The 16,284-nt window shown below is 34.6% G+C and overlaps 1 protein-coding gene and 1 long non-coding RNA gene across 3 annotated transcripts; one reads left to right on the forward strand and one right to left on the reverse strand.

Moving 5' to 3' along the window:
- Positions 1 to 34: 34 nt before the first annotated feature.
- On the reverse strand, positions 35 to 4,667 carry ecm1a (extracellular matrix protein 1a). The gene is made up of 3 exons (XM_003200555.7): positions 4,549 to 4,667; positions 3,730 to 3,989; positions 35 to 2,041 (listed from the first exon to the last, which is right to left on the reverse strand). The coding sequence occupies exons 1-3, from the start codon at positions 4,604 to 4,606 to the stop codon at positions 1,838 to 1,840; spliced, it is 522 nt and encodes a 173-aa protein (XP_003200603.1). The 5' UTR covers positions 4,607 to 4,667; the 3' UTR covers positions 35 to 1,837.
- Positions 4,668 to 10,583: 5,916 nt separating this feature from the next.
- LOC137488479 (uncharacterized) lies at positions 10,584 to 14,745 on the forward strand. 2 transcript variants are annotated; one of them, XR_011007522.2, is made up of 6 exons: positions 10,584 to 10,680; positions 10,988 to 11,043; positions 11,601 to 11,660; positions 12,461 to 12,575; positions 12,840 to 12,951; positions 14,039 to 14,745. It is a non-coding gene; the product is annotated as an uncharacterized lncRNA (long non-coding RNA). The 2 variants fall into 2 exon arrangements; XR_012394939.1 differs by lacking the exon at positions 11,601 to 11,660.
- Positions 14,746 to 16,284: the final 1,539 nt, after the last annotated feature.

Raw genomic sequence — 16,284 nt, forward strand, 5'->3', positions numbered from 1 at the left:
GCGGTAGCCGAGCTTTAACTCTCTTGCTCAGTACAGAGGGCGCTCGACTGACACCAAACCATCAGAATTTAGCTTAATTTGTTCGTTATTTTGCTTGAAGACATTTGTTAATCCATAAATGTTAAATTGTCAGTTTTGGCGTGATAAATCAAGAGGGACCTGTGATGTACATAATCTTTGTTTTGCACTTGTAAGATAAAATGGTCAATAAATATTTCAATCTGTAATTATGCACAAATCTAACCTTTAAGAATACAATAAATGTTCATCAATTAACATAGGCATACATGAACTTCTAAAAATCTGTAACCTGTGAAGTGTTTAAAAAAACTAGTTACATTAAGTTATAGTATTTTCCTCTCAAATCTCAATGGAATTTAAAAGGTGGAGGGGGTGATAAATAACACTTCAAAAAATGATATGAACCTTTCGTGTAAATGCATTTAATTTTACTAAATACAAAGACAATATGCATATTGAAATCAAAATTTGACCTTTGTGTCATTAAACTGGTTAAAATACCAAATATTTTCATGACAGATACATTGAATGGCACCTGTGATGAAAATCTACTTTAGTAAGCTGTGTGTGCAGGTATAGTGTCCACAGTCATATTGGAGTGATATAAACACAACAAGTCTCTTTTTTCTAATTTCCCGATGTTAAAACAGGATCCAAATCCCAGTGATTTTGAGGCCCACTGCAACTTGATGTAGAAGTGCGGTTTTCCTCATCCACAGAATTATTTGACAGGGGCCATGTTTCTATAATAACTCTCCACATAGCAAAATTTCTCTGGCCCACACAATCAGCTTTTGCTTGGCCCACATGATGCAGTGAATTACGGTACATCCCACATTGCAAATGTTTTCTGGCCCAGCTCCGGGCCACACAATAACTTTTCCCTCGGCCCAAGTACCGCAAAGAATGACAGTCCTGAAGTGCCCCATAACTGAATTTAAGACAAGGGCCACACATGGGCTATAACCGGCCTGAATCTCAGCCAATTTATCACCCTTAACTGGCACTGATCTGGGTCAAAACAGGTTTATTATTGGTACCGATTATCAGCAATAAGTTTCTGCTTCAACCAGAAACCCCCAAAACTGAGCCATAACCCAGCCTAATGTTATCTAAACAATGTAAACAATCCCTTCACTGATCTGGCCACACACCTCCCATCAACAACTAGCCCAAATGTAGGTTGCCGGCCGTCATGCATGCAGTGAAATCATTGCCATACATGCCCCACATTCAGCTGACATGCACGCCAATGCCGGCAACACGCCAGCAGTGCCATAATGAGGCCAAATTTAGGGCAAGTCCGTTTGCTATGTGGGATGATTGAACCAAGTCTGGCTTCCATACATGGGTCAAACATGGACCATATCTGGGTCAAGTCTCAGTCAAGTTGATAATCTGTAACTGGGCCTGAACTGAGCCAGATGTTGGTGTGAATTTGATAACCCCATGAAGCATTTCACCTTAGCTGCACTAAGGCTGCACTATTGTGATTTTTTTATGACGTCTCACCTCCAAATACCAAGCAAAAATACTTTTCCTTTTTATAAGATAATGAGTAGCAACGGTTCGTCTCAAAAATCATCCGAATCGTCAAATGGTCAACACTAAAAAAAAAACAAATATTTGCTGATTTCGTACCTCTTTGGAAAGAAAACAGAGTGATAGTAATATGATCAAATGACATTTTATTTTGAATACCATTCTATGGCATGCATGTGAAGACAAACATACTGATATGCAGGGTCATATTTTTCACATTTGATGATTCGAACTCTAGTGATAGTAAACTAATGCTAAGGTTATCAGTCAGACTTTAACAGGCTTTGGGGTCCCAGGTAAAAATCCTGTCAGATGATATTTGAGGGGCAATATAACCAGGTAAGGGTTGGTAATATGGGTTAGGAGCCTCTCTTTCAAAGCAGCCCCACCTTTCCCCTCCTTTCTTCTCACAGCAGTCATGGACCAGGGTCTTGGTGGAGAACTCCTCAAGGCAGAAATAAGATAAGGCGGTTTCCCACTGCAAAAAAAAGAGCAATAAACAAATTTGTTCAGTAGGTAAATTTAAAGGGGTGGTCTAGAGTGTATTTTTAAGGCTTGGTTGTGTTTATAAGATGCAAAGAACCGTGTGCTCATGCTTCAATTGTTGAAAATCACATTATTTTTTAATTTATCTTACTTTGAGTATACTGGTACTTAGCTAAAATAAAAACAACTGTCATATTTCCTAGTTCCTCTGAAAGGCCCACCCTTAAGAGGCTCTGATTGGTCAGCTAACATAATGCTGTGCTGTGATTTGCGGATCGGCTCCACGTCACCTGGAAAAGTGTCACGCCCCTAATAGCATGCGCTGTACCTGTGCTGTGTAAACACTGTCAGAGTAGCTGTTAGTCAGTTGTGCCTAAATCAGACAGAAAATGATGTGCATACAGCTTAACCTCACGACCACTCTCTAAAATAAAATCTGACAAGTGTCTTTCACCTATATTTAGGTTATAAGCATGTGTAAGTAATATGAAATATTCATATATCTTTTGGAAGTTTGTAATTTGAGATGAATAATGCAGGGAAAGTGGCAGCATGGAGAGACACTGCAGCGCTGCAGAAGATTTTGGCTGTTTATATGTATGTATGTATATATATATATATATATATATATATATATATATATATATATATATATATATATATATATATATATATAAATTCAATATAAATATGAATTTATAGCTAAATTGTTTTAAATTGCTAAATTGCACACCGTTAATGCTAGACACTATATGCATGTAATCGATCAGTTTTAACAAATAATAATACTTGCAGGTTGTGGCTCACAATCCACAGCTTCTATTATGCCTGGAACTATTCTTCCTTTGAGGTGTTTTCGGCCGAATCCACCACTGAACTGAGAGATTGTGGAAGTTTTTCTTTGTCAAATGCTAGCTATATATTTATTATAATTCTCTGGAATATAATTAAAATTAAACAGTAAGCACTTCTCTCATTGTGTTGTGTCATTTGAAAGCCCGAATACAGGAACAGAACGAACTCTGTGGAAACAGCAGTGTTTGATGGCATTTTAGCTTTCTCTGCTACATTACAGCATTACAGCACCTCTGGCCAGGCCCCTTTGCGGTGTGTCAACGCATGGTGATTTCACGTAACCTGAAGCATTTATGATCTCACTAGCTCAGTAGTTCTCAAACTTTTTTCCTCAAGTACCACCTCAGAAAAAAATTGTCTCTCCAAGTACCACCAAAATGAGCAGTATTGAAATACAATAGCGTAGTAGACCCAGTAAAGCAGCTACACCTCTGCATACTTAAAAAACGTGGTAGATTACCTCAGAAATATAGACTATATGTCATATATGGCATATTACATAGATCATTTTTGAAAAAAGTTTTAATATGTGTAGCATGTACATGACGTATTTCATTCCTCCGAGTACCACTAGAAGGAGGTAGTTTGAGAACCACTGCACTAGCTTAAATGTATTTTTTTTGTAGTCCCCAAACTCTGTTAGCTGTAGGCTTTGCTAAGCTACCTCTTTAAAAGCTAATGTCTCCCTTTGTATGTAACTTTGAGCATCTTACATTCAGAGATGTTGTTCACACATCTACAATACACCTCAACTAAAAGTTTAAAACATGAAATCACAGTGGACAACCCCTTTAAGTTTGGTTTATGTGTCTAATGAATACTCACTGCTTGTTTAGCGCAGCAAAGGATCTGTCCATTTTTGTGAGCCAAACCTCCATAGCAGCACTGACCGAACCAAGCTTCGAGCCTGTTCATCGTCTTTCCAGCACGACGAGCATGAGCAAAGCTGGACGGAGGGAAACTTTCAGCAGTATATCTGAAGCGGCCATTGCCGTGAAGACAGAGCGAGTTGAGATTGTAAAGTGAAGGTCTGGCTGGAGGAAAGATTGAATCCATCAGTACATCAGGGTCCATGTTCTGTCCGGCTTAAAGAAAGAAAGACCAAGATATAATCAATAAATACATTCATTTTCCTTCGGCTTAGTCCCTTTATTCATCAGGGGTCACCACAGCGGATGAACCGCCTACTTATCCAGCACATGTTTTACGCAGCGGATGCCCTTCCAGCTGCAACCCATCACTGGGAAAACATACACTGCAGCCAATTTAGTTTGTTCAATTAATCTATAACACGTCTTGGGATAGTGAGGTAAACCCAGATGAACCCACGCCAACACAGGGAGAACATGCAAACTCCACACAGAAATGCCAACTGGCCCATCTAGGACTGGAACCAGCAACCTTCTTGCTGTGAGGCGCTAACGCCACCATAGCGCACAATAAATACACATCATGCACAAAAAAAAAAAAACATGATGAATTGAATTAGTATATACTTTCTACATTAAATACAATTTCAGTGTGAATATTTGACATTTTCCGAGAAATATAAACGGTCAAATTAATTTACAAGATGCCCAACATGCAATTTTTATTTGCTCCAAAAAGAAGACAATAAAAGCAGATTTTAAATAAGGCACATACCTCCTGATGAAAACAGATGAAGAATTACAGCACTTAAAAGTGTGCTTTTCCAAACCATGATGGGTTACTTGAAAGAGAAAATATCTTCTTTCCGCTGTCTTCAGGTTTGATGGGAGGTTATGAACTGCAGGACAGTGTCTAGATTTAAAGGGATGGAAGGGGGACGAGGGGCGGGTCAACGAGATAAGACCTATCACTTATATTACTCACTAATATTACAAAAATGCTGATATTTCTTTCATTAAGGGCATTAGCTATTGTTTTTTTGTGCTAACATTTGCATAACATTTGCTCTAATCAGGCTGGTATATGATTTTTTGACTCCTTATCTGACATTTTATCAGGATTCATCATGTTTCCTGTACTTAATCAGTGTGTTTAGGGAGGATATGAGGCTGAGTAATTGATGAAGAGTTTAAAAAGTGCACGGTTTAGCTTTTAATTTCAGCCTGCTTATCACAAAGTCATATCAGCTTTGAGAAACCTGAAGAGTTTATTGTTAATACAAATTCATGAATAAAGTACTGCATATCTAGCTCATGGTTCACAGAACACTAATTCTGCTTATATATCGTCAAAGCTAACTCAGAAAGACAAGAAGCTTTTTCAAACTTTCAAACTAATCTAATTAAAATAGATTGGCCAAGTGCATGAGAGAAATACTCCCATGCCAGTTCTGCAGGTAATAATGTGATGCGTCACGCCTGACAACATAAAATACCGGGCTACTTTTAGCATGCAGGTTCTGAGAAATTCTTTGAACTGTGTTATGAAAACATTTGATTGCAAAGTTGCAATGCTCCTGTGCCTGTATGTAATGACATGAAAAGAGAAAATCCTTAGAGAGCATGAGATGAAACAGGGCCAACTGAGCAAACTGAGGGTAATACATTTATACACAAACAAATGAACAAACAATATAACTACACTGTAAAAATAAAAAAGTTGACTCAACTTAAAATTTTAAGGCAACAAACTTCAGCACATTTTTGAGTTTATTCAACCTAAATCGAGTCAAGTGCATGTACCAATCAGTTTTTTTTAACCCTCGAGTTCGAGTCATTTGATTTTGAGTATCTACTGATCCCAAAACCCAATCCAATACTTCTATAATATATATATATCATCCATCCATATCATCCATATCATCCAGGATGTTCCTTTTTTATTTAATTCACCTTTTTTTATATTCAACAACTCCATTAACAAACAGAGCACTTCTGTGAAGAAGCTTGAACAATCAAGTAATAAACAACAATTCCTCACTTTTAGACTTAAGTGCAACAGTAAATATTTTTTAAAAATGTATATAAAAAAAAATAACACCTTAAACTTAAAATACCCGGCAGGCAATCCCAAGTTTACTCAGAAATAAAGGTACGCGAGCTGTCACTGGGGTGGTACCTTTTCAAAAGGAACAAATGTGTTTTTCCCAATTGTTTACACACAATTATTTGTACTTCAGACACAATGACTACAACATGTAACTGATGCACTAACCTCCTGAACCAATTTTGCTACACTACAAGCACAATTCCTGCTTTACACTCAAATTGCAGATTTAAACACACTTTTTTTTAAAAACACTACACACAATTCTCTGCTTTTGGCACAATTTTATGCAGAAAATCTTTTGTTTTCACAAGGAACACACTGTCTGTCAAAATAGTAAACTCAGTTGTCCTACTTTGCATACTAACTCATCACATGAGTAAACACCTTTCACACAGAATTGCAATTTAGAAATCAGAGCTCATCTGGTTCATGGTTCACTGCCCACCCACCCACATTTTTAGCTGTTTATCTCCCTCCATTCCTCAAACCTATTGAGAATTTTTTTTTTCTGCCTGGGGATGTAAAGTGTATGATTGAATTCCTCACATACCCCTTTTCCAAGCTATAGCAGTTGATGCTTTTCATGGCTGGATTCGACATGCAGGGTGACATTTACCCAACTACTTGGCCAGACTAAAACAGAAAAGAGGAAGCAGTATAGCTGTTTTTTAATTTTATTTCTCACTGTAACTGTATTCTGTAAATCCTTCTGTTGGTGATATATGTAGACCATGCTATGTGCAACTTTGTGTTGGTTGATAAACACTGTGCACACTGTTTTTGTGGGGAAAATCAGTCAAATATATTTGGTATTTGTGTGTTTTGTATAAAAACAATATTCTGAAATATTTTACAATGTAATTCTGTATGTATGTCTGTAGTAAGTGTAACACTGAACAAAAAAGGCTCACAGTAAGTCATGATGAATGGAGAAGAAGTGGTTAAAGTGTTTTATATTCAGCACATCAGTGTTCAACTGTTCTTATAAATGTCTATTCATGTGATGGTTTTGTGTGTCATTTGAAAACAAAATACCATTTTGATATGAAATCACATTGTTTTGAACATAGAGTTTCATTTTGCAGAAGAATTGAAGAGTTTTGCCCAATGTGTGTGTGCGTTTTGTGATTTGTGTGTAGAGTTCTGACAATATGAGACCTGTTTTGGAGAATGTGTATAAACAATTGGGAAAATTGTAAATAAAACATATGATATATGAAGGAAATAATTCCCAAGTATTTTTAAAGATATTCCTTGACTGTTTCTTATTTACATGTGTGTCCTTAAAGTATTGTACAATTGCAATATCGCATGAGTATGCGATGTCTTCAAATCAGTAAAATACAGCGTCATTCTATATCAGCATCCCTATTCTGATAAAGAAACTTATTGCATGGCTACTTATGTTATATTACTCCTAATTATATATAGTTTAATATAATAGTTATATCACTACATTATTGCCACATTTACAATATATGTTTTGCTTCACTGTTGAGTGTATGGCAAGCAACATTTTACATAGATTTGTAAAATCAGAATGAATCTATTTTCAGCCTCTTTTTAATGACATCAGTAACAGTGTGTTCACTAACTTGATGAACTAGTGCAAGAACAAAGTGTACTCGAAGAGGTCTAGTCTTTGTGATGCTAGATCACAGTGATAGGCTATGATATCAGCTACAAGAAACTTTTTGTGCAAGAAACCAAAATAAAAGACTGAATGTGGTGTATCTCTAATAATGTACATATATTCCAGAACAGTGCTTGCTCATAAATACTGCTCTAAAAAAAACCTGACATACTGACAAAATGAAAAAGCCTACACAGTATTTTTTGTATTTAACTGTAATATTGATGCAGTTATGCAGAGTGTGACAACATTTTAAAGTTGCATTGAGAAAATTACTGTATATTTTAACATTAAAAATATACATACCATTCTGTAAATACATATACAGCAAGATAAATGGTGCTGTAAATGTTAATACAGTATTTTAGCTGTAATTTATTAAAAAGGAAGTTACTGGCGAACTGCTGACAGTAAGGGCCCTATCATACACCCAGCGCAATGTGGCGCAAGGCGCGGCGCAATACTCTTTTGCTACTTGTAGCTAGCCGCAAGGGTCATTTTGAGGTGTTGCGCTACGCTGTTTAAATAGCAAATGCATTTGCGCTCAAATGTGCGCCCATAGGCGTTCTGGTCTAAAAAAGCGGGCGTGTTTCAGTGCGTTGTTATTTTGAGAAACTGTAAATAGTCTGATCTTTAGACCAGAACAAAGTCGGTCTATTGTCTGGCGCAAAGTGAGCCTGGCTTACACACTTCAAACAAGATGCAGAGCAATACGCAAATATTTTTACATATAAAAAAGATATAATATCTTAAGGATATATATAATAAGGATATATACAGGATATAAATATAAATGATTAAAATATTACAAAACATATTAATTTCTAGCCTACATGAAGATTAAAAAACCACTCTTACTTTCTTTATCTCGGAAGGCTTTTTTAGTTCATTCAATTTGCTTTTGAATAATGTTATTATTATTAGCAGCATTATTTATTATATCCATATTTGTATTTGTTTTATTTAAAACAAGCTTAGATTTGTCCACCTGTCAAATTTTAGACCATATGGGGCATGGCAGGTGTATTTGGAAATAACTCAGTATTTTGACCACACTTGGTTATTATTGTTCATTTATTCGTTTGCTAAAAATTAGAACTGAATGTAGAAATAGTTTTGATCAAATCTTTGCGCTTAACAAACAAAATTAATTATTTATTGGCTAATTGAAGTCTGTGCGTAAAGGTTTCCCTATCCACGAGAGCAAAAGCGAAAGTGAACTTACTTTATGTTAAAATGCGCTTATGGCGTGACGCAGCTGGCTCTTGAAGGTAATGGGAGATGAGGCTCTAATTGGTTTATTCTCAAAACACACCTATAACTCATTAAGAAAATAAACTTAACCCTTTTAGACCAAGCGCCATGGCGCAAAGTGGATTTTCCCATCCTTAAATTAGCAAAAATGCGTTCTGACATGCCCTGAAAGCGTTTGCGCCCTGCGTTTTGCGCTCTGTGCGTGGACCGTCAAAATAGAGCCCAAAGTTAGTGTAGATTCTACAGGGAATTGTCAACAGTATATATGCATTTGTGAAAGTTCACATGCCACTTGAAGAACCTGTTATAATGTGAATCATTTTAACAAAATAAAAGAGATCATACAAAATGTATGTTGTGTTTAATTACTAATCTGAGTGAATTATTTGACAAAAAAATGGTTAAATATACACTGTAAACGATTTCTGTTGTTTTCACGGTATTATACTGCATTTCTCAACAGTTATTTACTGTATAAGCTGTGCACAGTGTGTTACTGTATATATTGCTGTTTTCACAGCATGATAATGTATTCTCAACATTTCCATACTGTGAACATGATTAACAGTATGCTACTGCAGATTTTACAATGAATTTTGGGAAAAAAACAGTTACTGTGCATCTAAATACAGTACTGCAAATGACCATGAAAAACTCTACACACACTTTATATTATTATTATTATTATGTTTATTTTATTTTTTGACAAAGTATTTTGTGAAGAAAAATAAAATAACCTGTTTCTTCAGACTGTTCAGTGCATAAAACTGTCCCCTGGTTTTCCATTTTTGGGTGTACTGCACCTTAATTTTATAAGGTTAACATGAAAATATTATATCATTTTTAATCAACATAACTTTGTGCTTAACCAAAATGTAAACTGGAACAAAAGTAATTGATTCATGAAACCAAAGTCAGCTTAAATGTCATAATGACCAGCCTGCTTTAGACGGATTCATGAGGTTAGGGCACCCGTCATCACCATGGAGGTCACATATCTCCGCATTTTCAAAACAATATTTTAAAATACCCACCATCTCTATAAATAAACCACAGACTTGAGTTTAAAACAACTACATTCCCGCATGAAAAACGGTTAAAACTAAATTTCATAACACATTCATTATAGAGCCATCTAAGACCGGGGCAAGTCTCACATGTCTAGCCGATTATAACCTCGTTTCGCCGGATACATGAGTGATGATGGACACCCTGGAGGTCAGAATCTCCGCTATCGGCAAAGCACGCTTACAATTTACACATGATATCTATAAATAAACCACAGATTTGAGTTTGTAAGAACTACATTCTCGCATGAAACACTTTTAAAATTTCATTTCGTGACATATTAAACGCAATATTTATAATATTAGCTAGGCTTTCTCATCCGCCATTACCATTTGCTTGTTGATGTGAAATGAATTCTGGGAGAAAAAAAAATATATATATATTTATTTATAAATCTCAAAACACTTCAAACGAACTTTATTCGTATTGTCAAGGTCAGATATATGTAATAATTTCGCTGGTAAAGTGAATAAAAAACAATGTTACTATATTGTAATCAATATCACGTTTGCACTGGTTCGGTTCAGCACTCGAGCGACTCTGAATCGTATTGAACCGAATTGAACCGTTTGCTCGGGAATTATTTGATCACACGTGTTCACAAGCACATTCAGCAATATGCAATTAGTGTATAATTAGTGTATAAATGCGTGTGGCCAAGCAGTATAACGAAATAGTAATGAATCATATACAAAAAGGAATCGGTTTTAGGCGGATTCGATTCTTTACTGTTCACTAAGGAGCCGATTCATAGAACCGAACGGACACGACTCGACATGCAGGCAACGGCTCTCCTAATTTGAAATTCACCTGTCGTCTTTCATCCAGCGAATTCATCCTCGGTAAGTGTTTAAAAGTCAAATTCTGTCCGTTAAAGGATTGTTTTGTATATATTTCTGTGTATTGTGTGTGTAATTTAAAAGAATTAACCAAGTGACATTAGTTGTAGGTTCTTATGTTATGTCACGCTATCCGTTAACAAACGGTATTTTAAACAAGAAATAACAGACGCCAGGCGGTCATTGTAGTGTTTGCGAGGTATTAGATACAATGAGTTTATCTTGAGTGAGTTTTTGACCATACGTTAAGTTACCTGAAAAAACATAACTTTAACTTATTGTAACTGCATTAATGAATTCTCTATTTCAGCACAACACTGAGATGAAGGCGAAGTCACCATGAAAAGTTAAACGTTTACCGTTAAGGTAAGCTCTGGTCTTTACATAGTCATTTTGACTAAGCTATCATTATGGTAAATTTTTTTCAACTGTAAGTTAGTTATTTAAACTAAACTCATAATGAAATGAGTCTTAACTGTTTTATAAAATGGAGCTGAAAATTAAATGCAGTTAAATTATTTTAAGCTAACGTTAATATTAACAAAATACATATTACTTGTCTATTTCTCAATAATGTTAATGAGCTTGATGTATAGTGTGTCATTAATTGTACATTTAATTTTTGGTGTTCAGGTGTACCTGAGGTGAGTGTACGTTCTGAGTACACAGATATAAGCCAAAGTCATTATCACTATATATATATATATATATATATATATATATATATATATATATATATATATATATATATATATATATATATATATATATTCATCCCAATCTAAGATAAATTGATGGGGTCAGGGAATGATTTGTGTACAAATGTATTTTAACCCCATACAGATTGGTATGGTTGTACCATAGATTTAGATTAATTAATTTTAAGTCTTATTTTACTCTTATTATATTTATCTGTTTTTCAGCTACAGTAATTGATGTTGAAAAACTGATGCAACCAATTACTCCTCACTTGATTATTCAAGGTAATGTTGATGTCTTCCTAATTTTGATAAGATTTTTAAATGTCAAGTTGTTCACAGATTTGTTGTGAGGAGTTTCATGTACAACCTCTTTTTCTTCTTCCAGCAGTTCCTAAGATAAAAAAAAATCTGGTGTTAAAACAGCCACGGCTATGCTATTTGCCTACCAAGTGCTGAGTAAATATTAGACAAACATTTTTTCTATAACTGTTGTCTTTGTGTTTATTAGCAATTTTACTGGGCGTATGTGTTTGTTTGTTTTTTCAAACAGCCTGGAAACTGTAAGTTTAGTTCAGTATGTTATTTTATGCTATTCATTTTTGTCTTAACATGGATTGCATGTTGAAGCTATCGTTTTATAGTGGGAAAATGTAAAAGAGAATCCCTGAGTACAATGGCATAATGATTCTGTTTGTTCAAAGAAGGTACTTGATTTAGTTTTCCTCAAGCGACACATCAGTTTTTTTGACTATTGCTTGACACTTGAATTGAAGGGACAGTTCACCCCAAAATGAAAATAATAGCATCTTTGGCATCCTCCATTGTTTCAAAATAGTTATATATTTAATTTGTTCCGTTGAACACAAACTCGTATTTTTTAAAGAAATTTGGTTCAAATATGGATGTCAATAGTTACTGGTTACTAACATTCTTCAAAATATCTGCTTTAGTGTTTAACAGAAATTCAAACTAGTTTAAAACACGTGGAGTAAATAGTGGCAAAATAGTAAACTATTCCTTTAAATATTTTATTCTGAGACTTATTTATATGTGTCTTTTCTTTTGTCATATTGTCCTTCTAGCCCAGATTGTGATGGACCTGGAATGCGACACCAGTTACTCTTAAGACAAGAACCGAATAAAGCACAGATGTGGAGGGATTTGCAGCCAAACTAACTGGAGGGAAGGAACCTTTAGGTAAAAGCACCTGCTTTATTTAGATCTGAAGTATTTTATTTGACATAGAGATTTATTGTTTTAATTCTAATTTAAAGCAAACAAGGTTGAGCACCCCTGGTCTAAAAGCTCAAAAATGCTGTTTCCGTGATAAGGTTAAATGTAGTTGAAAAATAGATTCATTAGGACCAATGCTTAAAGTAAACATTTTCTTCTCTCTGTAGACCAAACATGTTTACTATCCCTCACATTTTAATAAATTGTTTCTGTTTTTGTTTCTTATAGTGTGGGTGAACAAACTACCTGGATGTCCAACAAAGGCTGCACAAGAGCTCATTTGATAGCACATATTCTGTCCTGTCTACATCTCTGATGACCTGGAAGTGCTCCGACATCAGTGAGTAATACATCTTTATATTGTCATGCATACAGGATTTCTGTAAGCTTAGCTTTAATGTTAGTTTGTAATCAGCAATGACTGTTTTAAAAAATTAAGTATTTAAATTATTCTCAACATTTTACTGATGCTGTGCACAGTAACGTTATGATGATTTAGTTTGAGGAAATGTCACTAGAGGGTTTGTATAAAAAATAAATAAATAAATAAATTGTATGAAATAACTCGATAAAATGTTTATTTGTCTCGCTGACATGCCATCATTGCTGCATATTGAAATACAGTAATACGAATTGACCGCAGAATATTACCACAAACATTTCATGAAGTAGGCTAGACTGCTCTTTAGTTCTATTCTCAACTTTAACACATTTCCTCGTGTCGCTGAGCCTCTCTGCAGATTTTGCCAAAAATGAATGCTTAGTGATTACTTTGTTTTATGCAAACCAAATATCAGTAACTCATCATTAGCATTATTTTAAAAAATCACCCACGGCTTTCATGTTCTCTAACGCAATCTTATCTGTAAATTAGAAGTGGATTTATACGTGTTAAAAGCCTAAAAGTATTTAATTAACATTAGTCACGTTAAATTAGATTATTTTTATTTATTTAATTTTAAATATGTAGCCTCTTAAAGTGAGAATGAACTGTGTTTACAGCTCTTAAATCCGTGGAAGCACTAGTAGTGTGATCATGGAATCAGATATTCGAGCTATACAGAGTCGGACAATAAGTTAAGATGAGACTTTATTTTTTACACACCTGTGTGGACACTTGACTAGCGATCTTCAAGAACAATGCTCGCTGATCTTTTCCCCGTTAACGTTAGTGTAATTGTGAATTGACAACAAACTGTATTTCACCAACAAATACAATTAAAAAAACTGTTATATATATTATAACTGTTATATATATATATATATATATATATATATATATATATATATATATATATATATATATATATATATATATATATATATATATAAACAACAGTGCAGTGTTTCGTTTCTGAATGAATTAAATGGTTTGAGGGATGATTAGTTTTTACTTCAGTGATTGATTTTGCTTGTCATTTTTGCAGGATCATCAGAAGTGCTGCTGCCCTTTTTCACTGTCCCTTTCCACATCATTTGGCCTTCATCATTTCCTGTCTTGTAGCAGTATTTTTACCTGATTTTAAAATTGTAATAATTTTTGATGCATTATTGTTGACTGGTTTTAATGATCAATTGTTTATTAGTGTTCTGTTGCTTTGTTATATTGAATTATTGCTACTGTTTTAGCATGGTTTACACAATAAACCTTTATTTTGAAGTTAAAGTTTCCATTTTCTTTATTTTTCTTGTATTTCTTGAAGTTAAAATAACACTTGTGCAATTTTTGAACATTTTTACCCATTATAAAGTAGCACTATTAGATAAAATAAAATAACATTTAATAACTGTAAAATACTATACAGTAATAATAAAAGTAACGTTAAAATACCGTAGTTCTTCATGGTAAAAATGTACAATAAAATACTGTTTTAAGTTTTGCAGTATGTGTATCACTACTGTAATTAGTGTTACAGTAAAAATCAACAACAGTAAAATGATGTATTACACTATACAGTAAATGTAATACTAATGTAATTAGTATTACAGTAATGTTACTGTTTTATGAAATACAGCAGCTACTGGATAATTGTTGCCAGTAACTTACTGTTAATTTAACAAGAAATCGTTTACAGTGTAGTTCACAAAACAGATATATATTTGAAATGATTAAAATAACCCTCTGCAAAAGTGTACATACCCTTGATTTTGTTTAATCGTGTGCTATTTTCTGATGAGCTACGAGTCTTTTCCGCTTTGTGATGGTTGTTGATGAGTCTCTTGCGTGTTCTGAACAGTTTTTTTACTTCTGTTCTTGAGAAAAATCCTTCATGTCCTGCAGATTCTTCAACTTTTCTGCAGATTTGAACCCGAAGGGATTGGATGATGGTGAGATTCATCTTTTCACTCTGAGGAGGATTAAGGGACGTCAACACAAGTGTTAGAAAAGTTTTAAAGACTAACTGCATAAGGAAACCCATTAAGCATGTTGAAACATGATGTAGATGTCCAAATATTTCTTATTTGGTTGACATTTCATTGTTTTCCACTTAACACTGCCCCTTGGGCAGAACAGAAAATGCATGTATAACGGACGGAATAGAAATAAGGCATAAACTACCCTGATCATCAGATACTAAAAGTTTTTACCTTCAAATAATTTGATTTCAATGCTGAAAAGCAGATCAAGTTCAACTTAAAAACAACATTTGTTCAACCTATTTATTTTAGGTTAAACAAATATAGAATTTGTTGTTAGTTTAAACTATAAACTCACATGCTACCACCATTGACCCACGAGTGTAAAATCCTGAGAAGTATTTTAGGTGAACATTTTTCATTATTTATCATGTAGTCATATAATTATAATTAGAAATATAATTATAATTAGAAATAGCTTTGTTGTTACTGTAAATTTAGAAACATTTATTCATTTTCTTGTCGGCTTAGTTCCTTTTATTAATCCGGGGTCGCCACAGTGGAATGAACCGCCAACCCATCCAGCAAGTTTCCACGCAGCGAATTCCCTTCCAGCCGCCACCCATCTCTGGAAAACATCCACACACACACACACACTCATACACTACTATATTTAGCCTACCCAATTCACCTGCAGTATGTCTTTGGACTGTGGGGGAAACCGGAGCACCCGGAGGAAACCCACGCAAAGGCAGGGAGAACATGCAAACTCCACACAGAAACGCCAACTGAGCCGAGGCTCGACCCAGCAACCTTCCTGCTGTGAGGCAGCAGCACTACCTACTGCGCCACTGCCTCACCCAAATTAAGAAACAGTTTACTAAAATTCTTATTATTGATTGCTACATAAAAGGATATTAATCTATTAGATGTAACATCATTAAAATAGATAGGACAAAGTGACCATGCAGAGAGAACAAGTTTCACAAGTTTACGGCAAAGTTCATTCTCACAGACAGGAATGCAGGAATGTGTTTTTATGAAAGAATCCAGACTATCACACACACCCATCAGTAAAGGTTTTGCTTTTGAATGCAGGTGATAATAAGTAAAAACCAAAAACAAGGTGTGGTTCAGATTAATGCTCTTACCTTTAAGTTATAACAAATAAAGTCTACAGGCAAAGAACGTGATGCGTTTCAAATTACAAATCAACAAAAGGTCAGTTTTTGTATTGAAATGCAACTCCAGAGCATTCATGTATGGAACAGTATCCTCTGATGTCCTCAACAATGGAAATATACTAAACATTGTA

Source organism: Danio rerio, chromosome 19 (assembly GCF_049306965.1).
Source record: "Danio rerio strain Tuebingen ecotype United States chromosome 19, GRCz12tu, whole genome shotgun sequence".
Classification (NCBI taxonomy): Eukaryota; Metazoa; Chordata; class Actinopteri; order Cypriniformes; family Danionidae; genus Danio; species Danio rerio.

What these genes read in the sequence shown, in the direction of transcription:
- ecm1a (XM_003200555.7), bottom strand. Translation starts at nt 4,606, where the DNA reads ATGGTTTGGAAAAGCACACTTTTAAGTGCTGTAATTCTTCATCTGTTT. An exon ending in TCATCTGTTTTCATCAGGAG is followed by an intron (nt 3,990 to 4,548) that starts GTATGTGCCTTA and finishes TCTTTCTTTAAG; the next exon opens with CCGGACAGAACATGGACCCT. An exon ending in TTTGCTGCGCTAAACAAGCA is followed by an intron (nt 2,042 to 3,729) that starts GTGAGTATTCAT and finishes TTTTTTTTGCAG; the next exon opens with TGGGAAACCGCCTTATCTTA.